Source organism: Canis lupus, chromosome 3 (genome assembly GCF_011100685.1).
Source record: "Canis lupus familiaris isolate Mischka breed German Shepherd chromosome 3, alternate assembly UU_Cfam_GSD_1.0, whole genome shotgun sequence".
Classification (NCBI taxonomy): domain Eukaryota; kingdom Metazoa; phylum Chordata; class Mammalia; order Carnivora; family Canidae; genus Canis; species Canis lupus.
The window spans coordinates 86,560,914-86,585,000 of NC_049224.1; the positions used below are offsets into that span (position 1 = coordinate 86,560,914).

A 24,087-nucleotide genomic window follows, 5' to 3' on the forward strand; every position below is an offset into this window, starting at 1 on the left:
TAATTTCCAGGCTCTGTCATCAGCCCGACTGCGGTTGTTTATCGTCATCTGTCTTTGGGTGGAAGGCTATGTCATAAGGAATAATTTCCACTGAGAGATGAAAAAAACTAACCATTGTTTGATATAAGTTCATTAAATATTTACTTAGCAGGAGAGGTCGGTGGTCTCAGGGTTTGTTTGTTCACTCAGCTGTGTCATTAAGAATCTAGTTTCTTCCCATCTCTCTTCTCTATCCTTCTCAGCCTTTTCTCTTCATTGCTTATTGCCACATGGTTTTAAGATAGCTGCCACAGCTCCAAGTATCACCTCCTCACACTAAGTGTTGCAAGCAGAAAGGGAAAGATAGGTGAAAAGTCCTGTAATTTTGTTTGTTTCTGTAGAAAAGTAGCTCCTCCCAGAAACTCTGCAGCGTTCTTCTTAAGTTTCATCGGCTAGAGCTTGTCCATCTGACCTTCTCTTCCCCCAGATAAATTACTAAAGAGCAATACAATTATCAGGATTGAACTAGGGCATGGAGAGGGATTCCTGGTACCTAAGATCAAGGGTTTTCTCTGCAAGGAGAAAGTGGAGTATGGCTATTAGGTAATGAATAACCAATATTTGCTGTCTGACACAATGCAATTCATAAGATTTTTCAGCACAGTAAATATTTTTCCTAGTCCACATTCATGATCATGCTCTCTGAGCCTAGAGAAAAGATTTTCTCCATCTATTCCTTCTCTTTCCTTTTACTCATCCATCCACCAACCCATCCATCCATCCATCCATCCATCCACCCACTCATCATTCATCCATCCACCCACCTATCCACCTACCAAATATTTAAAGAATAGCTGCCATTTACCAGGGATGTATTAATTGCTTTGTGGGTACAGAGATAAACCAGACAGGGATTCTATTCTAAAAACAACCTTGATATATTTTAGAAATAAGATATATTTTGGAAATTACATGCTCAAGTAATTGTAATTCAAGATAGAAAGTATGAATTAAACTGGAAGTTCAGAGCTAGAAGAATCAGGGAAGCTTTTTGGAATAAGATGAGATTTGAACATTTTATATCTAACATTCATATTAAACACAATAGCCCTTTCTGCAGCTTTGTCATTGGCAAAAAAAAATTTCCATGATCCTCTTAGGAGTTATTTTTGACAGATTTTTTTCTTGCTCCAGCATCCTGTGACTGCCAGGAGCACATCGAGGGGTGGAGTGGTCTCTGGTTAGGAAAGGAGTCTTGATAGGGCAAGAGATGGGTCTTGACGTTCTTTTACCTCACTTGATAATGAGTACATTTGAATTTGTGGATGAATTGGGTGGCTGGTTTTGATGAGATTGCTATTGGAATTATGTCACCAGTGACTCCAAGTAATGCATCCAGGGCAAGATCACTACAGCAAAAACCAGGAGAAGAAATAGAAATCATTAGCCACATTAACAGTGATGAATGATCATGGCATTGATGTGGTCTCTCTCTCTCTCTCTCTCTCTCTCTCTTTCTCTCTTATTTTTCCTTTTGGAAGCAGACAGCCCCATACCTGGCTTCATTTCCAAGACATAATGACATAAATAACTCCTAGGTGTGTCTCTACAAATGGCCTTCCTGCCAACTTAGACTTGAAGTCAGAAACCATTTAGAGCAGAGGTTCAAACTTGAGGCTTGTAGGTCAAATCCAGCCTGCAGTCATATTTTGTTGGGTCTACATGGTGTTTCAAAATCAAGAAATTTTAAGAAATAAAAATTCACATTTGGGGCCCCTCTTTAACAAATGGAAAGATATAGAAACTATGTCCACATGCCACCCAGCAAGAATTGCCCAACTGCTTTGGATGGGTTGTGCCCTCTTCAGTTTGCCACAATACCTACCACACTCCCTGTTGCCTCACACGTTTTCCCTGGTGGAGAATGGACACTTTGAAATTTGGCATCCCTGACTTAAAGGTTTCAGCTCAGGATTAGGCAACACAAAACAGATATACTCTACTCACTTAGAAATCATTCTACTTTTTTAAAAAATTATTTTTCAAAGTCCTCGGAGAAAGCTTACCACTATCTTCTAAAGGTTTTATTGTTTTGTTTGTTTTGTCTAAAGTCATGAATAACTTCATATTTGAATTGCTAATAGCCCTCTTTATAATGTGTTGACATTTCAGTTAGTTTTAAATGGAGTAAAACTATTTGGGCAGAGTTAATCTAGCTAAGTGTAAATTAATATGTTTCTTTAGAGCTATACTGTATATGTATATGAACTCTCTCCACTGGGAGACATTTTGGAAGGCAATTAACTCTTTCAAAAACTGTCATTAAACTATCCCAAGTGGCTTGAAAGAGTTAACCCCCCTCCCAAGTATGCAATTAACTTCATTGGGGCACAGCAAATTACAATCTAGGAAAATTTGGTTGAGTTATTGTGGTTGTTACTATTGCTTTAAATAGTAGTAATAATGGATTTATGTAGTACCTTGACACCACAGAGCTAAAAACAATTACATTTAAATATCAATTTAATTTAATGTGAAACCATGTTTTGTCTAATCATTGTAGCTAATTGCCACCCTTTAGAAGCAGTTTCTACAACATTTTTATTAATGGTCTGATAGCAAGTTAGCTGCTTGGAAGTTTCTTGCATGAAGTATCATGCAATGTGAATTTATGTGTGTCAAACCTATCTTTTTAAATGTATTTACTAGCTGAGCTGATGTGTACATAATGTATGACCCACTGAAGATTAGAAATGCCAGTGGAATGAACATGTCTTTGATTCAAATATGTCTGGTGAATGTTCATAAAGATAAGACGAAGGCCTCAAATAATGAAGTCAATACACAAAACAATTGAAAAAGAAAGTTGGCCCTCTTACTGCTCTTGTCAAGTAGGAATCCCTATTAACAATCAATAGACGTTCAATAAATACCCAGAGATCAAGCAGTATTATAATAAATAATGTTTGCAGTAATCTCCCTGGGGCCGTCCAAGATGTGTGATGTCAGAGTAACACTAAAGAAAGATTAAAATATCTTAAATGCTTTCTCCCTTAGGCCCTAAAACAAGAAAAGTTCAAATATTCAGTGGGAAATTACAAAAAAAAAAAAAGTAAACTTTTTCTATACAATGACCAGACAGAGTGCTTGGGCTTGAAAGTTGGGAGGCCTAGTTTTTAGACCTGACTCTTCCACTTTTTAACTGTGGGAACTTAAGCAAGTTATTAGACATTTATGAGCCTTTTTCAATTTCCCTCTTTTAATGAACAGAGATATGACACATATCTCCTAGGGTAATTGAGAAGTTTAAGTAAGACGGTTTCTGTATAGAGCTTGTATAGTGCTGGGCACACTGGAGATGTTCTGTGTGCTTCTTAGGTGTTAGTTCCCTTTACACAAAGAATAGCTTTTTTGCGCCTTGTGTGTAAGGGATTTTCCAGAAACAGCCAATATTATTGTACCAAGTTTATGAAAATGATCTGCTTATTGCTGTGTTTCTTGCCTTGTCTGAGAATGCCTAGTGGCTGCCAACACCTGGACCTTCTTTTCTGCTGATTTTCCTGATGATTTGCTCATTCTTATTGCTGAGCTGGGGAAGGAGTTGGTAAGTTCGAGGCTGAGATTTAAGGTACCATAGCACTAAAGTAGGGGACTTAGACAGGTCTTTGTTTAGTATGTTTAGTCCCGGCAACAGAAGAGCATCCACTTGATGCCACATTCAGGCCAAGCTCTTCCTAAAGGCCACAGGGTTGGGGTATTTGTACGTGAAGCAGGACATACAAGCTCTTAGGTTAACATCTGTTTTTTGTTTTTGTTTTTATCACTGTTGGGCCATATGCAGTGTGGCTCATTGGTCTTCCCACCTGAGGCTAAGTCCTGTGGCTGAGGTGGGTAGGGTAGATCAGAAGGCTGGGTGAGGGCACTGGGCTTCATGCTTAGTGACTCTGGCTTGTGGTGGCAGAGAGTGGAGCTCCAGGCAAGCTGAGAAGTGGTGTGGAAAGGAATTTGTCTGGTTGCCACCTGTAAAGAAGGTGGAGAGCTCGGAGGCCACAATTGAAGACCCTTGCTGGGAGATGGTTGCTGGGAGTCCCTCCTCCTCTCACGCCTCACCTCCTCTCTAGGCTCCTGGGGCTTCATTTTTCTCCTCCTCCTCTGCGGGGATGCTGAACTCACCTGCAGCAGCTGGAGGGGAGGATCTCTGGCTCTGGGCCACCACTTCTAAGGAGGCAAAGGTAAGCCAGGGAATGGAGTTTCAACAACAGGGGTTCTATGCACCTTGTCTCCTCTTCCCTCCCCTCTTCTCCCGCATCCTTGAACTTGCTCCTCCCTCTCACCCCATGCCTCACATCTGTTGTGGAGGTCTAGGAAGGAGAAGAGCTGTGGACATCTCTACTTTTGAGTATATCTTCTCAAGGTCGATTGTGGGGATAATAACTGAACAGTGTATTTTAAATATAAAGTGCCATATAAATGCTAAATAGACTTGTAATTGATGGGCACTCTCCTGTTGCAGATACCATAAGGTGGGACGGGAATGAATAGATACAACGGCTTATTCCATAAATATCATAACAAAGTAACACATTCATTTGTTCAACAAATATTTATTGAGTGCTGGAGTGCTTCTTAGCAGCCAGGTATTATGGTAGGTGCTAGAGATACAGGGTGAGCAACCAGAGAAACGAGAAACCTCTTCTCCACCTCTGCCTGAGGAACTTATGTCCTGATGGGGAGACATAGGCAGTAAGCCAAGGAATAAATAATATATGTAGTCTTACAAAACGGTGCTAAATTCATGGAGGAAAAAATAAAGCCAAGACCCTGGGATAGAGAGTTGGGGAGAAGTGGAGTTTTAAGTGGGGTGAACTAGATGTTATAACTAATATTACCTAATAATAAATAGTATATTAATATTATCTAATAATAATGAGTTCTAGAGAAGTTTAGATTTTCAAAATTAAAATCTGTTCCAACATAGGGTAAAGAATGCATTTTCTGTTACATAGATAACCTTTCTAGAAATGGCATTTATGCGGGCCTGGGTGGCTCAGTCAGGGAAGTGTCTGCTTTAGGCTCAGGTTGTGATCCCAGGGTCCTGGGCTCCAGCCCCACATCACTGGGGCTTCTCTCACTCCCTCTGCCACTCCCCACCCTGCTTTTGTTCTCTCTCAAATAAATAAATAAATAAATAAATAAATAAATAAATAAAGGCATTCATGATTGTGCCTGTGCCTGTGTGTGTGTGTGTGAGAGAGAGAGAGAGAGAGAGAGAGAGAGAGAGAGAGAGAGAGATTTTTATTTACAGTTCTAGAGTCAGGGTTTCCACTTTCACCCATTCTTCCAGGCTCCACTAATTCAATAATCCTTTTCTCAGATACTTTCTAGTTCTTTCAGTCTTCCTCTTGCTATCTTTTCCTCTCAGCGTATCCCTTCTGTTCCTTAAGTTAAGTGGCGTCTCCTGGCCAAAGTCACACTTGTATGTGCTCCTAGAAATCCAGATTCAAACTCATAGAACTCATGGAGGAGCCCCAGGCTTCACTGTGCACACAGCTGTGATATAGTGGTCAAGAACCCAGGCCCTAGAATCAACCCAGAGATCTTGGGCAAGGTATTTGATCAATCTGGGGCTCAGTTTCCTAACCTGCAGAGTGAAGATGTGATGTGAATTAAATGAGAGGACTTAAGGAAAGTATACAGCATGTTGTCCAAACTATAATATGCTCAGGAGGTACTAGGTGCTCACCTCCTGAATTTTTTCTCATTTTCAGTTTTGGAAGATAGTTAGTATAGTATTTTATCATGACAATCATCTGGTTTAATGGTTTTCATATTGTCGTTATTTTTTTTATATCAATATAAAGGACCCTATATTTTCCAAATGAAATTCAGCATGGAACCTCAGTACATAAGGAAGACAAATGGGATTAGGTTTGTTGAAATGCAAACAAGAAGTCTGGATCCTGCCCACTCAGCCTGTGCCCCTTGAGCCCTCAGTGTTCTCTTCTCTCCCAATAACAGCCTGTAAGGCACTTCTGAGGAACACTAGGGTTTCTTGGGTCTTTTAGACCAAAAAAAGCAATTTGTCAGAGAGAGGCTAACTCTAATCTTCTCTCAAATGCTCTGCATCCTTAAATTCTCTTTGTAGGGATGCCTGGGTGGCTCAGCAGTTGAGCGTCTGCCTTCGGCTCAGGGCGTGATCCTAGAGTCCGGGACCAAGTCCTGCATTGGGCTCCTTGTGGGGAGCCTGCTTCTTATGTCTCTGCCTCTCTCTGTGTCTCTCATGAATAAATAAATAAAATCTTTACAAAATAATAAATTCTCTTTGTAAACAATGGTCAATCTTACCTCCTTGCTGGACAATCTTGGGGTGGGAATCTTGGGGAATCTTAGTTTGGGTTTGTCACCTACCTTCTCCATCTCTTCCTTCTAAGCTAATTCCATTGAGCTTTTCCTTTCCAAGGTCACCAGAGGCTGCCTAGTTGGCAAACTCAATTTTTCCTCCTGCTTTACCTTTATGCAGCATATGCAATTGGCCATCTCATGATGTCTGAAACTCCATCACTTTGGGGCTTCCATGGTCCTGCAGTAAGGGCTCAGGTCTCTCAAAAATGATAGCTTTGATTAGGTCATTCCCTTTCTCAGAAGCCCTCCATGGCTCCCTATTTCCTGTGGAATCAAGTACATACTTGGCAATCAATAATCAAGGCCTTTCATGACCTGTCTGATATAAAGCTTTTTTTTTTAGCCTTAAATTTTATGACTGCCCTGGATTATTGCCTGAACCTGCTGTAGACCTCCCATACTGTATTTTTAAAGTTGAGAAAGTTTGCTTATGGCTGGAGGGCAAAGAAAAATAAGGGTGGGATTAAGGAAGATATAAAAGGAGGGACCCTTCATCTGGACCTGGTAAGATGAGTAAGATTTAAAATGGCAGAGATGGCAGCAAGGGCTTGACATGTTGCCTGCAGTGCATGAAAAGTGAGTATGTGCCCTTGTCAACCCTACTAGATGGAAGTTATTTGAGATTAGGGACTGGCGTGTTATTCACCTTTGGAGCAACCACCCCCCTCCCTGCCCCCGCCCCCGTACCCAACTCACAACTCTGTTCATCATAATCCTCAGTAAACGAATGCTGAAAAGAAGGAATGACTAACAGAATTTGAAGTCTAGCGAACTTAAAAAATTTGCTCAAGTTAATATAGTCAATTACTGAATAGATTAAACCCCTTGAAAAATGAAAACTAATATAGAAATGTGTTTTTATTATCTAATTCCCTAATGTGTTTTTTGTTTTATAAATGATGCAATTATGTTATTACAGTGTATTTGTGTTCATTAATAATTTTGTCAGAAGAGAGCCAGTGTCCTGTTGGAATTATTTGTATACCTGGACTTTTTATCACAGCTTCTCCAAAGGAAGCTCTATCAGTTATTTATGTATTTATGTATGTTTTTATTTAGCCAAATAGTGCTGCATCACAAAGCACTCCAAAACTTAGTGGCTTGAAGTAACCACTATTTACTATTTGTCAGGAGTCGAAGGGTCATCTCTGCAGTTGTGCTGGTTTAAGCCAGGCTCTGATGATCTCAGCTGGGCTCACTCTTGTATCTGGGCCAGCTGGTGGGTCAACGAGGGGCTGGCAGGTTGGAGGATAACCTCACCTCTGCTTTAAGTGGTCTCACGCTGGCCCAGGCTTGTTCTCTAGGAAAAAGCAGAGGAAAAAGAGTGGGCAGGAGAGCCTAAGGCCACTAGGCTCAGATCACACACACAGTCACTTCCACCATATTTTACTGGCTAACGTGAGACAAGGCAGCCAAGAAGCAAGGGTTGGAAAGATAGATCCCACCTCTCAGTGGGAGTAACCACAGAATGACATGATGTAGCATGTGGATACAGGGTACATGGAGGGGCTGAGGATTGGGGGCACCTTATGTTGTAGTCAGTCTGCCCCTGAAGACCTACACGCATCATCAGTTTTTCTTAAGATTAATAAAGGGACGAGGGACGATGCACGTTACTCTAACTTGAAAGGCCAGGAGCTTGCGTTTGCCTCATTGATACTCAAGCTGCTACTTGAAGGTGCTCAGAGTATTACCATTCAATCTGCCCCTGCAGCTGATTTAATTCTTTAAAGGCTAATTCTATATTCCGTCCTTTTCATGCCCTCTTAGTCTCTTATCTTCTAACACAGGAAATGATAGATCAGTTGATTTGTTGCCTTTGTATCTATAATGAGTAGAGAAAATAAAAGACGTTGGGAAGTTCATGGGAAGCAGATATGTGGAGAAATGAAAAGAGATATTTTTGGTTTGCCTCTTTCTTTGTTTTTGAAAGACAAAATCTCAAAGAAAGTTGAGTGAAGTCTTGGGGGGATTTTTTTTTTTTTTTTTTTTGGTTCGGGAAGGATCTAACTAGTTGCGTGAAGGAATCTGTAGGGGGGAAGTGAATGGAAGTGCTGATCCGGAGTATTGGAAGGCATGAGAAAGAAGGGACTGATCAATAGCTATTTTTCAAGTGTGGGGCATAATTTGTGTCAGGCCGCTGAAATGAGTTAGTGCTTCATAGTTAATGGCTGTGAGCACATTCCTGTATCGCAGCACTCTCCAGAATGTTTGCCATCAACAATTCTAAAAGGCTAGGAGTGACTCACAGCCAATGTGAGTAACGCACCGGAGCTTCGTGAGCTGGGGCCTCTCCTTATCTGAAAACCTTTATTGCGTATCTGTACTTACATCTCCGGTTTGGCTGCCCCTCTAACCCTCCAGGGCTCTTGCCATCTTGTTTGAGTTGATCTTCCTTTATTTGGGGCTCCCATAGTTTCCCCACTCAGCTCTGTCTTAGGTCCTAAGAAAATACTGTTCTTTTGCTATTCAAAGTGTCACCTGGGAAGTTCATGAGGTTGAGACCCCACTCCAGACCAACCAGTCTTCATTTGAATGGGAACCTCAGTGCGTTTGTGTGCTGGCAAAAATTTAAGAACATTGATATTCACCCCTCCTATTTCTGTTCCCTCACTATTAACCTCCCTAGGGCCCCTTTTTTCCCTCTTACCTTACATTAGAAAAGACTCCTCAACCTTTCATTAACATCTATATGAATGATTCCAAAGTGTCGTGAGCCACACTAGCAGAGATTGATATAAAGTCCCATTAAAAGATTTTTTTTTCAAGGTTCCGTATTTGCCTTGGTAATTGGAAACTAGAAATGGCTATGGGGCCTTCTTCCTTTTGTAGAGAGGTATGAGCCATAAAACAGTCTGAAAATTAGACATTTATGAAAACAAAGGCCACATCATCTTACCCTGGTGGGTCCCTGATTTCAGTCAAGACTTCCTGCCAGCAGAGTGGGTGCTGCTTGTGATTGGAGGCATATTAGAAATATGATTTCATTTAAGTAGTTCCCACTTGAGTGAGTTACATCCATTCATTGAATGTCTCCATGGACCATGTGCCACACTGAGCCAAGTATCATGTATTCATGATATGATGTAATCAGCACATCAGCCCTTTGGAGCATAATGCCCATTTTACAGATGATGAAAGTGAAGCTCAGGGAAGTGAAGGAAATTGCCCAAGTTACACAGCTGGGGAACTGCAAGATTTGAAAGAGGCTGCATTCTTAAATCTATGTGATTTCTCCAACTGGAAATTCCTTCCTTTGGTTCTAAAAGGCTTTTTGCTCTGCATACATTTTTGAGAAGAGGTGTTACCCTAAGCTAATTCCTGACCTTCTTTCACACCTGGGCTCAGGTATTTTGAGTTCTCCATCACCATCCTTGTCTTCATTGTCGGTTTCAAATGCCACGTCCAGCATGACGTCCATTCTGATACCTCCAGCAAGAGGTCACCTCTCTCTTTGAATTGTGTTGCCTGTGGTCCTCTGGAAGCTTCACTTAATTGTGGAATTACCTGGCACCTTCTCTAACAAGGACGTTCCATCCTTTGCTCCTCTCTGCATCCTTTGCCCTGCCTGGCACTGTGCCTGGCACATCACAAATAACACATATTTGTTCAGTGAATTGAATCCGAGCTGACTTCGCTCTGACAGGGACCTTGGGAGCGTCAGAATGCCGGGTGGAGGAAAGGTTGTTAACAGAGGAGAATTTCTCTACCCAGACTATTTCATACTTTTTGCCAAGGGCCAGCCCAGATTTCTCTTAAAATTTAGACCACAAGGGATGGAGGCAGAGAAGATGACAAGAGGAGGCAGAGTCTGTTATAAAACCCCAGGAGCCACCTGGCCTGGCCTCCCAAGGAGGGGAGTCCACTCAACTGCTTTTGTTCCTGAAAAATCTCAACTAGAAAGAAAGCAAACATTTAAAACTTTCTCTTGGAAAGCTATTTTGCCTTTGATTTTTCAGAATGTCTTCAAGTGATTTGGGTCTATTTTTAATACCCGTGAGACATGATGTTGTAAGGAGAGCTAAATATAGGGGCCACATCCCCCTTTCTTTTATTCATTGGCCTTAATCTTCCTAGGAGGAAAAGAAAACGCACATGATATTTTGCCATAGAGTTGTGACGTTTGCCCTGATGGGCCCTGCTGAAAGGAAATTCATAAATACTGTGTCGGAAATAAAGATAATGAATGGATTCTTTTTGGAGAAAACGTTAAGTGGGAGTTTCTTTATGTTAAACCTCCCCTGTCTGCTGAAGACTGTGAGATAGTTCCTCTTGTTTTCCTCAGGGTCCTTTGGGGACAGCAGTCAGCCTGTGTTACTGGAGCAAGCTTCAGCACCCTACCATCGGAATCCAGAAGAGTAGGACACTCAGCCAAAAATAACACACGGCATCAGAACAGCAGCTATAATTCCGGTTCATTATATACTTACGAGGCTGCTTCTTCCTCCTCCTTCTCTCCTCCTCCTCCTCCTCCTCCTCCTCCTCTTTCTTTAAAGAATGCATTAAACTCATGTTAAAAGCAAACAATTGTGTGAGTACCCATCGAATCAGAAGGAGGGACTAGGGCTTCCTGAAGCAGTGTAAGCCCAAGAATCTGGGCTGGAGGGCTCTGCTGTCTGTCTTACGTATTCTTTAATGCCTTTGCATTTCCCACACACCTCAGGACTCACACTCTCCAGCTGAGTCTTCAACCTGGTGGCAGGTGCCATCCTGGCCTTTAGTTGTGGTGAAGGGTGATTAAGACGGATAGCAGGTGGAGGCATGGCTATCACCATGGGCTCTGGAATCACCACGTAGTCCAGGTTCTACTCCTTCAAGGCCTTGAGAACTTTGGAAAGTTATTGAGCTTTTCCATACTTCCAGTTCCCTCATCTCCATAGAAGAAATCATGATAACACCTTGCAGAATATAGTAAAGATTAAAAAGCATGGCATGCAGTAAGCACTCGACAGCCTTTAGCCTGTAAATCCACCATTGCCACAAATGGCAGTGCCAAGGAATCTTCTAGACCAGTGACATGATTCAGGCCCCTGGTTTAGTATATTTACTATGTCTTCACCATCTGCAGGATGGTCTTGGCTTAAATTGGTTTCTAAATCTGTTCATGGTCTTGATTCCCAGTGCTGTTTTAGGTAGGGTGGCAGACTGCTTTAAATGAGAAGTTGCATCTACAAGTGTTAGGTCTATGCTCCATGTGGGCTGCCTCTTGGAGGAAAGGTGTCCCAGCCTCTGCTTCCTCTGGTGTTCCGTGATAAACAAGAGCAGCTCACAACCCCTTTTGAGAGATGGAACTAAAATGAAACACTAGATGGTTCTTCCAATGAGGTAGAAATAAAAAGGTCGTAGAGAGCACTCTTTCTATCCCAGTCCAGAAAATACAGCCCCCACTCTCCCAAACCTTCCCAAATATATATATATATATATTAATCTTTTTTCTGTGCATGCTCCTATAATTTTGTCTTTAAGAATGGCAGCTCTCCCAAGGAGCGTGCCTTGGTTAAATGCCATTCAAAAGACCATCTCTGCTGATGTTGGGCTCGTCTTTCTCTGAAGGAGACCTTTGGGGAAACAAGGCTCAGGGCTGTTAGGTCAGAAGAACTCTTGTCCCTAAATTTCTCTGTGTATACAAATCATTAACTGGAATTTATCAGAGGAGAGTTTATTTGTCTGTGTGAACATCAGTGTGTTGTCGGTGTCCATGGATATATTTGGATTTTGAAATGAGTCTAAAAAGAAAAAGATTCCATAGGTCAGAGTACTATAAAGTCCTGATATTGTTGTCTACGTTGCTATGGAAATATTTCAGAAACTATTTTATTTAAAACCATTACCACACAAACCAGTTAAATCTAGATTTTATACCAAGGGTTGGGGCAGGATCTCCATGTGGCTCTTCTTAAAGGACCTATGAGTGGGACCTCTAGAGTTGAACTATGTTGAGGTAGGGGATGGGATGGTAGTTAGTGCAAGCACATTCCCTTCTCCATAGCTTAGATATTATTTGTAGCTGAGATGATTTGCTTGCTTAGCTATTTCCCCAGAGATGGTGAGGATGCGGATGTGTTTTCTTTCTCTCTTAATCACTAGGATCTGGCACCATTCTTAGCACATAGTAGGTGTCCAACTCATTTTTTGGTATCCATGAATAATAAAATGATACGAAGACACCACAGTGTAGCTGTTTACTTATGAAGAAAGACACCTGTCTTGATTTCTGTTATAGGAGTAGATTTATCTCTGATGCCAGTTAAGGACTCAGAAAAACATTGAATTTGATTTTTGACATTTGATCTGTCTATACATTTTTGGTTTATTTGATAGCTGTAATAAGAACATTTAAAATATAAAATAAAGTGAATTAAATACATTGTAGAGTTTGTCCCCCTACTCCAACTCTCTAAATGCTGAAAATGCTAAACAAATGTATACTTAGTTCCATGGTTGCTAGGTTAATACCTGGTCTGCATTTGCAAATTGATTTCTTTGTTGTAGAACCTTTAAAAATTATGGCTGTTCAGATAGAATCTAGAAAGTATGAATTCAGCCTTTATTTTGTAGTTCTTGTCATAATGCTTTTCTGGAAAGAAGAATGAATAGCCATGTTTGTAGCAGGTAGCCTCACCTCTAAATTATAGATGTAATTTATGATGGTTCGATTTGGGATTTTTTGACTTTATAATGGTACAAAAGTGATACACATTCAGTAGAAACTGTATTTTGAATTTTGAATTTGGATCTTTACCTGGGCTAGCGGTATGCATAGGATGCTCTCATGGTGCTGGGTGGCGTCAGTGAACTGAGCTTCCACTCAGACACATGATCAAAAGGGTAAACCACTGACACACAATCATGCTGTGCCCATACGACCATTCTGTTTTTTTTTTACTTTTGGTACAGTATTCAATAATTACATGAGATATTCAACATCATATTATAAAGCAGGCTTTCTGTTAGATGATTTTGCTTAACTGTAGGCTACTGTCTTATGAGCACATTTAAATTAGGTCAGGTGTATTATTAAGCGTGTTTTTGAGTTACGATATTTTCAACTTACTATAAGTTTATCAGGGTGTAACCCTATCATAAGTCCAGGAGGATCTGTATATTGTTTTTTTGTGGTTTTTAGTCAAATCCTTGATGTTACTTTGACTTGGTTTTCATGATTTAATTTATTTTAGTTGGTAAAGATTATTCATCACTCATTTAATTCCAAGGTTATCTATTGATTCTTTTCTCCTCATTTGGTATTTTCTGACATTTTGTGGCACTCAAAATTGATTTATACAAAATCAGTCATCTGAATGTCCAGAGGAGGCATCTTTCACTTGTCATCAGCTGTTTTTCTGAACTAATAAGTAGAACAATCATGTATGTTGAGGTTTCTGAGTAATTGAAGGGCAGGAGTCTTGCCCTTCACACCAGTTGTATCATACTTATAAAATTCTTCCATGATTTTGAAAGTGAGATCACTGAGAAGATTCTCCCAAAGTAGCACCAAGTAGTTTCTTGGTTGGGGACTAAACTCTTCCTTATAACATATTTTTAAAGGAGTTTATTTATTTATTTATTTATTTATTAATAAATTATTGCATGAACAGGGGGTGGGGCAGAGGAAGAGAGAATCTCAAGCTGACTCTGCACTGAGCATGGAGCCCAGCACAAGGCTTGATCTCACCACCCTGAGATAATGACCTGAGTTGAAATCAAGAGTTGTACACTTAACCCACTGAGCCACCTAAGTGCCCCAACCTGTAACCTATGTCAGTCATTCTGTTCTAAGCTACTCTAAATCTATGTTCATGATAATATAAATATAATAATAATAATAAAGCTTGCTGTGCAAATAGGCCTTCATGGTAAGTCCTAGCCCATTGTTTCTTAAACTTAATGGATTAGCTTTATTAAAATGCAAATGAACTTCTGTAGATTTGGAGTGAGGCTCAGGATTCTACATTTTGATAAGCTCCTAGGTGATGCTGGTCTGTAATGCTTGGAGTAACAAGTCTTTAGCTTACCTTGCAACCCAATTCACATCCTAATTCACTCCTATTTTGAAATTATCAAACAGTATCTGAGGTTCCCCTTGTGTTAAGATGTTACTATTAAGAGTAGGTGAAGAGGGATCCCTGGGTGGCGCAGCGGTTTGGCGCCTGCCTTTGGCCCAGGGCGCGATCCTGGAGACCCGGGATCAAATCCCACGTCGGGCTCCCGGTGCATGGAGCCTGCTTCTCCCTCTGCCTGTGTCTCTGCCTCTCTCTCTCTCTCTGTGACTATCATGAATAAATAAATAAAATCTTAAAAAAAAAAATTAAAAAAAAAAAGAGTAGGTGAAGAAGGAAGAGACCCCAACATCCCCTCTCACCCTCCTGCCTGTGCCAACTTATATTTCATAACAGCAATTAGAACCTAAGTATGTGTTTAAGTATGTAAACCAGTTCAATCGTTTTTAATAATCTTCAATCTGAAGAACTTGGTGGTTGATAAAGTGCGTTTTCAGGAGTCTTTGAATTCCTATTTTGGAAATTTATTTGGGCCAAGGAACTTTGGCAGCCCTTCACCTTTTCTGCTCCAGGCCTTTCTCCTCTTCTGAAATTGCCTTGTTCCCATCATCATTCCTTGCCTGGATGCAAAGTCTTACTCTTCAAGCCAAACTGGAAAATAGTTTGGGACAAAGTGTTAGGAGATCAAGCTTTAGGTTGCACCTCCTAGGAGTAGTTGCAGTTTCATAGATAGTGATAGTAAAGTTTAAAAACTAAACTACCAGTATGACTGGTAGAATTTTTTTTTTTTTTTTTTTTTTAGCGCCATAATAGACTACTGCTGGACTTTTGAGGGGGAGAGTGGAAGGAGGGGGAGAAAGAGGGAAAGAAATTTCCAGCCTGCCATATAACCTATTTCTCATTCATTTTACTCATAAGATCTACCTTCCCACTCTACTCATTAATCTATTGGTTATTATTTTGAGGGCTTAAGACTTCAGGTGGTCTTTCAAGCAAACTCTTAAGAAAATGTTCTATAAATCATATGTGCTTTGTTTAACATTTGCTAAGGTAATACTCTGTGTCTCTGGGCTCCCTCAATGTCCAGGATACCACAAAGTCAGGAACAGTATATAAACATACTGGAAAGGGAAATTTTTTTTTTATTGAATTGGGAAGAATAATGTATGGAACATCTTCACCTGGTTGGACTTAGATTTGATTCTTCCCAAATCAGTGACAGATTCATATGTAGAGAAAAATTGAGGTTCTCATCTGTATGTTGTTTTTTTATTACATTATTTTGCTTCAGGCTCAAGTATATCAAAGTAATTCAGACACTGTGGATGAAATCATCTGATTTCCATCAATAAATGTCTACTAAATCCTTCTGATTATAGGCAGTTGGTATTATTACATAGTTATAGAAGAAATGGTAATATCATGCAGTAATTAATTGGAGTCTACGTGCCTCAGATTTATACAACATTTAATGCTTATAGTTATAGCTAGGCTGTTTCTCATTTAAGTGATACAAGTAGACTTGGGTATTGAAGTGGATTCTGTTTCTTGGTTTGAATATTTGAGTCTATTGCTTTCTATCTCTGTTCATTATATGCAGGTTAAGAAAAAATCCTTCCTGGTTTGCCATTTTCTTTTTTATCATAGAAGACTTCTTATTCCGTACAATTGAAAATGGTTGTTGACTGATTGATCAAGTAAGTTGCTTAAGTTGGGGGAATCGTAAATCACATATATACACAACACATTTGACTTTTGCTTAAAATCCATAAATGCACATTTATTCACCATTGTTTTGCTGTGGAGCCAAGGCCTTTGCAATAAGTTGTAGGGATGTTGTTTTTGCATAAGCTATATCCGTAAAGGAGCCTCTACAAATTCCAGTTTCAATTCCAGTTTCAATTTCAGAAATGTTCAGAAATTCCAGTTTCAATTTTTTTAACGTTAATTAAGAATATAAAGACAGTGACTAGCAACCCAAGTAGAGAGGTCTATATAGATTTTTATCATCCCTGCCCCACAATGACAATTTTTTTAAAAAGCATTTTTTCCTTATTGGGTCTCTCCAAAGCATTTGACTAGTTTTGGTAAAGCAACAATTCTCTCTCTATTGCAACTCACATTTTATAGAAATATTGTTTAACTGAATTATGTAATTACATTAATAGGCTCAACTGGCATAAATAGGGCTGGGAACACATAAGTGAATTTTGGTAAGCGTGCAACCCAAAGTACATGGTATATGAGAGTATTTTGCTAGCTAGAGTGTTCTACTGACTACAGTCCTGTGGATAGCTCTATTGTTCAGTTTAGGTATTTTATGCAGGGAACAGTAAACATTAATTATTCCAGTGAAACAGTGACCTTGAGACCAATACTTTATTTTTTCTTCCTTTTCAAAATATGACTATAGGACCAGAGTTCATCCATTTCAGATTTATCATTCTTATGATAGCCATTTTTATTTGTTTTTGTTTTGTTTTGTTAGAGACACCTCTGGTGTTGTGGATTTAATACCTTATTATAGTTGTTGTTTTTTTCTTTTGTGAGGCAAATTTCTGAAGACTAACATCTTACTATTAGCTTTCAATTAAGAAACAAAATGTAAAAACAAAAGTAAATGTTTATAAGAAATACCTTGGAAAATTTTAGTGAGAATGGATGTGAAGGGAGGATGTATAATAAAATGGGTGTTAAAAACTCATAAAAATTCTAGCCCAGCTGTTAAGTGAAAGTGTGTGCAAAATCCTATCAGTGGGTAAAAGACCATCCATTTTTTTCATGCCTGGAGACTCCTTGGCTCCCTACTTATTCTCATCAATGTGCCCTGCTCTCCTGACCTCAGACTTCCTTTCATTTTCTCCTCTATAGAGAATATCTGCATCTACTTGAACACACTTATGGCCATATCATACCCTCATTGGACACTGGAATGCATGATTTAATTCACCTGGGAAACTCTTTATTTTCTAGACTTTTAATTCTTAGAATGAAGTATTTTTATTGTATAAACCAGAAGAAATATCCTTAGATTTGAGACAGGATTGACTGATGATACATTTTGTATAGATTTTTCCTTTTTAAAATTTTTTTTACTATAACTCTCTGTATGGAAATGTTACAAATTCTAAAACTCTATTTCTTATTAGCATATTCTTTTTTTTTTTAAGGTTTATTTATTTATTTGAGGGAGAGAGAGAGAGAGCACACAGTGGGGAGGGACAGAGAGAGAGGGAAGAGAATGTCTCCCAAGCAGGCTCCACTCTGAGCCCTACACGAGCTCCATCTCCTGACCCTGAGATCGCCACCTGAGCCAAAACCAAGAGTTGGACACTTAACCAACTGTGCCACCCAGGCATCCCTAGTCAGCATATTCTTTTTTTTTTAATTTATTTTTATTTATTTATGATAGACATAGAGAGAGAGAGAGGCAGAGACACAGGCAGAGGAGAGGGAGAAGCAGGCTCCATGCCGGGAGCCCGACACGGGACTCGATCCCGGGACTCCAGGATCGCGCCCTGGGCCAAAGGCAGGCGCGAAACTGCTGAGCCACTCAGGGATTCCCCTAGTCAGCATATTCTTATTAAGCTGCTTATCTTGAGGGAAAAATAGTGATTGGCTGGCAATTCTCGGTGTTACTTCGCTTGTAGGTGTATCACCCTATCTCTGCCTTCATTTTCACAAGGCATCTCCCCATGTGTGTGTCTTTATGTACACTTTCAACCTTTTTATACAGACACTGGTCATGTTGGATCAAAGTTCACCCTGATGACCTTGTTTTAGCTTGATCACCATTGTCAAAACCCTATGTCCAAGTAAGGTCACATTTTGAGGTACTAATGGTTGGGACTCCAACATATCTCTGTGGGAGGACATAATACAATGCATGACATGGGTCATAGTTATTAACACTTGCATTTGAAAACCATTTAAAGAAAAAAAAAAAAAAAGACTCTCCCAGTGGTGTCCCAGAGCAGGTTAAAATTTGTGTTCTGAAATGTCAGTGCTGTGATCTGGCCAGAGTGTTATCTCTACTTTTCTTTATACTTTATTTTCATAGTCAAAACTTCCCTTTAATGAAAACATTTTACCAAGGTGGAAACAAAACTAATTCTTTTTTGGGTTGCTTGATTTAAGAATAGTGAATAAAAGCTATGCTATTTAATAAGCTCCTCTATTCACGTATGTTCTCATTATGTTTACATTTGGGAGACATGTACTTTATCAGTAGCGAATTTATACCGTGCCACATTTATTATTTGATGCTTCATTTTGCTTTCATTAATTTCCTTGCTAAATGATAAGTAGCATTAAAGTCATGCTATTCTGAGTTTGCATTCTGAGACAGAGTGACACTGCATTATTGAACACTTTTACCCTTTCTTTTTAAAATTCATATTTCTACATCCTCTGTGGAAATGGCCACGCTTAATGCTACTAGCTTATGAGTAGGAGAAATGTAGGCCGTAAAAGAAGGGGAAATACTGGAGTGGAGAGACATGTGTAGCACAGGCTTGGCTTGTCATGGAATCTATTTAAAATTATATTGCAGACTTACTCAAGGCTTGCGATAAATGCTCTAGGTGGATTGTCTCATGTTATTCTTACAATGACTCCGTATAATAAGAATGGTGTATTGGCCGGGGTGGGCTAGGTGATGCTGAGGGAACAAACAACCCTGAAAGTTTATTTCTTGTTCCCATAGTGTCTGTTGTTGGTCCGGGTTACTCTCCAAGGTAACCATTCTCCATGAGTCAGCTCAGCCGTCCGGTTTGCTTTGGTAGTAAGGCACAACTTATCAACACATGCCTCGTGATCACTGCATTACGGGGGGAAGGTGGGCTGACAGTCAAGTGCCAGTGATCAAGGCCTCCCCGTGGGAAGTGATACCCATCCTTTTTCCCATATTTCATTGGTCGAAACAAGTCATGTGCTTATGGTTAATTTTAAGGTGTTTAAGGCAATTCAGTCTTGCTGCGTGACTGGAATAGAAGAGAATCAGATATTGAAAACAATAAAATGCCTAACTGAGATGATAATGCCACCCTTTTTCAGGCATGGAAACTAGGGTTCTGAGGCATTGGGTGACCTGGTCAGGGATCCAGAGCTACATCATCATAGGGCTGCTAATCAAACCTAGGTCCTTTTGACTTTAAAGACTGTAGTCAACCACTTTGTGTCCTGCCTTCTATAACAACTGATTGAGCGGCCTTGCAGATGGTGTGATTCAAATGGTAAAACTGATTGCTCCCAGCGTTCCTTATAGGGTCCTGTTGCTAAAGTGTTTACAGAGAGAGGGAAGAACTGATGATTGGTGAGGCTGCCATTGAGTCTAGCATCTGGGAAAATATTCTGGACCCTTGTGCTTCTGGCCCATCTCTTTTTACACCTCAGGATAACCTCTGGAGAAGCATCTGAATATTCTCAAAAAAAGAGAGAAGCCAAGCGAGTAAAGGAAGGCTTTTGCATTTATCTGCTTTGCTAGAGGTGAAGTGCAAAATATAGTCTTGTGATTATTAAAAGGATAGTAATGGCAAGTTAGGCTTGTATGGCAATTTCTAGTCTACAAAACATGTTCATCAATAATCTGAAGATATGAGGAAACCTATGTGCATTAACTGACAGTGACATCGTATCAGTGAAGTGTGATTGTCAAGGCAGACGATGTGATCCAAGACTGCACAAGTAAAAGGGCATGATGTAGGGATCTAGAACACTGTAGTCAGATCTGAGTTAACACTTGGCCCATAACCTGGGCAGATATATTTGTCTCTTGAATTCTTCATCTATAAATCAGGAGCATAATGATGACTTCATAGAATCTTTATACAGAATAAATGAAGTAAGGCTAATGAAGCACTTAAAACAGTGCTGGTCACCTAGTTCCATGCTCAGTAGATGCTGGCTGTTATTATAGTTATTATTATTATTATTATTATTATTATTATTATTAGGAGGAGGAGGATTTTCCAAATAAGGTATGTGATAATTAGGCTCTGTGTACAATGGTCGATCACAGCAGAAATACTATATTGGCTTCTGGAATATTACAATCACTATCACCAGAGGTAGTGGAATGAATTTTGAGGCTAGTAACCAGGATGAAAAAATTCCCAAGGGCCTCTCACATGGTTTGCTAAAGAAATAGAAAGATCTCACCTGGAAAAGAAACCCTTTAGCAGAGGCTTGAGGCATGGACCACTATTGTCCTTGGATCTTTGAAGGGTCGTCCTACAGAATAGTTTTTAGTCTTATTCCTTATAGAATTAAAGAGTAGTGCAGTTATAGAAGTGACAAGGGGAAGGCTATTGATTGATTTGGGGACAAAGCTATCAACCATAGAATAAGACTGTCTCAGGAGGGGGTGAGTTTACCACTTATGATGGTATAAGCATTGTTTGACGGGTTGTGGGGATTCAAGCAACAGAAGAGTGATTAGATTCGAGAAACCTCAAATGATATTCAAAACTGAGTTCTGTGATTTTAATCCTGGGTTCTGAAGGGGATGAAGCTTTGGCAACAGTATTTTTACAAAGCTTTCCAGTTGTTTGTGCTGTGCAGCCAAGTTTGAGAACCACTGTTCTAACTGAAAAGAAGTAGGTGCTATTGAAAGTAGCCCCAGCTACACGTCTTAAAACTATAGGTAATCAATTCTGAACAGCAGGAGAGGGTCATTCTGTGTGAGAAGCCACTGAAGCAGGATAGAGTTTGGTTGGATTTGGTTTGGTTTATCCTCACATTTTGAGGAGTCTGTCCGAACTGAAACCTCTGATCATTTTGGATAATCATTCGGGAAAAGGGTGGTGGTCCATGGTCAAGGTTGAGTGTCTGCGGCAAAACATCCCATGGGGTGAAACCAGGGACTCTAGATGCTCAGGATTCAACTATAGGGATCAGTCTATTTTTCACCCCAGGGAGCTTGCTATTTTTCATGTTTACTGGCTGCTGAGTGATTCATATGGTGCTGGGGGAGATGTGTTCAAATGAAATGTGTTGCTTCTATGTAAGGAGCTTATTACTTCCAGGATATTCCAGCCTATTGATGCAACCCTGCAGAACAATGCAAATTCTGGTTGTGTGTGTGTGTGCATGTGTGTGAGATGTGTGTTGGGGTAAGGAGAAGATGGGAGCACACATAGAAATGCATATTTCTAGGGCATAGAGCATGCCTTCACACTTCCCTTCTCTGACCTTTATGCCAGAAGCATAAGAATGACCCATTGTCCGCTGGCTCTGGAGTTTAGTTGTTCCTAATCTCTGGACTCTCAATGGCTGAGCTGGCCTCTCGCCTGGCCAGTTGGCAGCTGTCAGGGTAGCCCCGTGTATCCCAAATTTATTCCCATGTGGCTTCTTCCTGCCCGATCCCTCATCCTCTGGCCTGGCATTTTCTCCATGACAGTCTGCCCCTGAACTGCCTTCGCTGCCGCTTTGGTAAAGGCTTGCAACGAAAGGGAGTAACAGCCACTGGCGGATCCAGTTTGTGCAAGCAGCATCAGCAATGGATGAGACCTCCCCCAGGCTGGAAGAAGACTGGAAAAAAGGCCTTCAGCGAGAAGCGAGCTGGCAGGTAAGTGATGTCCTCAGCTCCGGACGGACCCAGATCTCTCTCTGTCTCTTTCTCTCAACTCTTTCGCCCAAGCGTAGGTAATTCGCATCAGCCTGTTTGCAGAACTGCATTATCTGCAGACACATCCATTTGGGAAAAGTCCTCATTAATTTCCATTTCTTTGTAAACCATGCAAATAAGACTCCAAATGAATTTACTCCATATTCTCAAGCAAGCTAATAGAGTTTTACAAATCTATAGATGTTGCTAAATTTATACTTTCTTAATAAAGGCCCTTGAATTAACAAGTTGCAGGTGTATATCAAAGGAAACATGCAGATTTGGTTTGTGTGAGTACAAGCTCATTGTAATATAAAAATTTAATACAACACCTGTCATCAGACTTACTTTATGGTGTTATAGTAGCTTGGAATAAGGGGCTTGGTTTTAACCTATTTTAATGAGGTGACCATTCTTTTAATGCAGCTTGCGTGCCTTTCTTATTTATGCTGAACTCATAATAGGTAGAAGCTCCGTGGTATGCAGAGAGTTCAAGCTAAAGGATTCATTTTGGTGTAGAGGCAGTTTTCATTAAAATATGCAAAGCAGTAATGTTTATACGTTACAATACCTATTTCAAATTAGCAAAATTATATGCTCCTGTCTCGTAAGCTGCCAACTGAAATCCCTTCCTAAATCCTGTTGAATGGCTTTGATTACTCTTCTTCACATTACACATTACACACCTCTAATGCATATTTTTACGCATCCACTGCATTGCTATTTAATTAGACAACAATATTGAAGAGCGATGCCAGAGCTCTTTTTTTCTTAAATGCCACTGCCTTATGGAAAAAGAACACTTCCATGCATGAAGCGTTTCTTTTGGGTGGTGTCGGATAAAGTGAAACTGTGATTTTCCATTTTGTCTATGGCAGAAAGTTTCACAGAACAATGGTGATTCAGGAATTAGTTGATTTTCAACATCAATTATAAAAAAATAATTCTCTCTTTTTATAAAAAGAGGGAAAGTTTTCATAAAATTTCTCTGCAGGAGAAATTCTAGAGAAATATGGCACTGATATTGACAGGTATGTTCTGTTCTAAGCAATGTGATGTTAAGTAAGGAGCTTCCGAAAAAAACATCCTCCAGCCTGCCATGAAATTGGCGTCCTTCCACTTTGAGTGGGAGCATTATTTAGGAAGTAGGAAGGGATACAAAATGAATCTCTGCATGCTACTTTGAGAATGTCATGTGGTGGGTCTCCAGGGGGTCTAAACAAATATTCAGATATTTTATGGTAGGTGGTTGTGACTTTAGGATTTTTGCCTTTTGTTTATGAGTTTTCCTTTAGAAAGTTAGCATTTTATATATAGTCTTTGCCTCAAGGGAGGATTAAAGAAGGAAGGATGTGAGCAGATGACTCAGAGATCTCTGTAGACAAAATATTTAAATTAGAAACATGAAATCCAAATGTTTATGTAAAAAAGCACGTGTTTTATAATGTCAGCATCCCATGAACCTTTAGCTTAGTAATTTCCTAGAGGCAAATAATGCACATGCTCTCTTTGCTTCTTGCTTCTAAAGATGCAATCCTATATTCTGGTCAACCCCCGTCATTGGATAACTGAAGCTCTTCAGTAGTGGAAGTAGTGCTTATGAAAAGGGCATTCTATTCTCTGGTTTGGTCTCTTTGACTCTTGGTAATGCAATGGATGGAAATGATGTCAAGTATGTCCGCTCCAGCTTCACCTATTCCCCACCCCCCCATTGAGCGCTGCCTGCTGCCCCCACCCTCTGGTCATCAGTATGGCCATGCCAGGTTCCCATATGCACAAAGTCACCCCATTTCTGCTGACAGTCAAGCTGTCCCCAAAGGAGGAAATTAAATCTAATGGCACCAGATGCAAGAGTTTTGTGAGAATGACTTCCTTTAGCCATCCATGGTAGTGATGAATTTGGGATTTTAAAACAAATTGTGAGTGATGTTGAAGCTTTAGTTTAGCCAAGTACTACATTTCTTACTGAAAATGATCCAATACTTTCCTATCCACCTACTATTTATCAATCACTGTGGTAGGGGTTCTGTGTGTGAGTGTGCGTGTGTGTGCACGTGTGTACGTGCATGCAGATGCCTACGTGTGTGTGTATATATGTGT

At 40.1% G+C, this 24,087-nt stretch overlaps 1 protein-coding gene across 6 annotated transcripts in view; it reads left to right on the forward strand.

Moving 5' to 3' along the window:
• Positions 1 to 24,087, forward strand: part of PPARGC1A (PPARG coactivator 1 alpha) — a 639,471-nt gene that overhangs the window by 317,022 nt on the left and 298,362 nt on the right. For 2 of the 6 annotated variants that reach the window (XM_038533568.1, XM_038533566.1), the window contains exon 2: positions 21,781 to 21,948. The exons of 1 other annotated variant lie outside the window; for it this stretch is intronic. In XM_038533568.1, the coding sequence (XP_038389496.1) occupies positions 21,880 to 21,948 (69 nt within the window). In that variant the 5' untranslated portion in view covers positions 21,781 to 21,879. Of the gene's footprint in view, positions 1 to 3,562; positions 3,584 to 4,100; positions 4,212 to 19,596; positions 19,616 to 19,730; positions 19,869 to 21,780; positions 21,949 to 24,087 lie in introns of those variants that run through there. 3 more of the 6 variants (XM_038533567.1, XM_038533570.1, XM_038533569.1) reach the window with 3 other exon arrangements.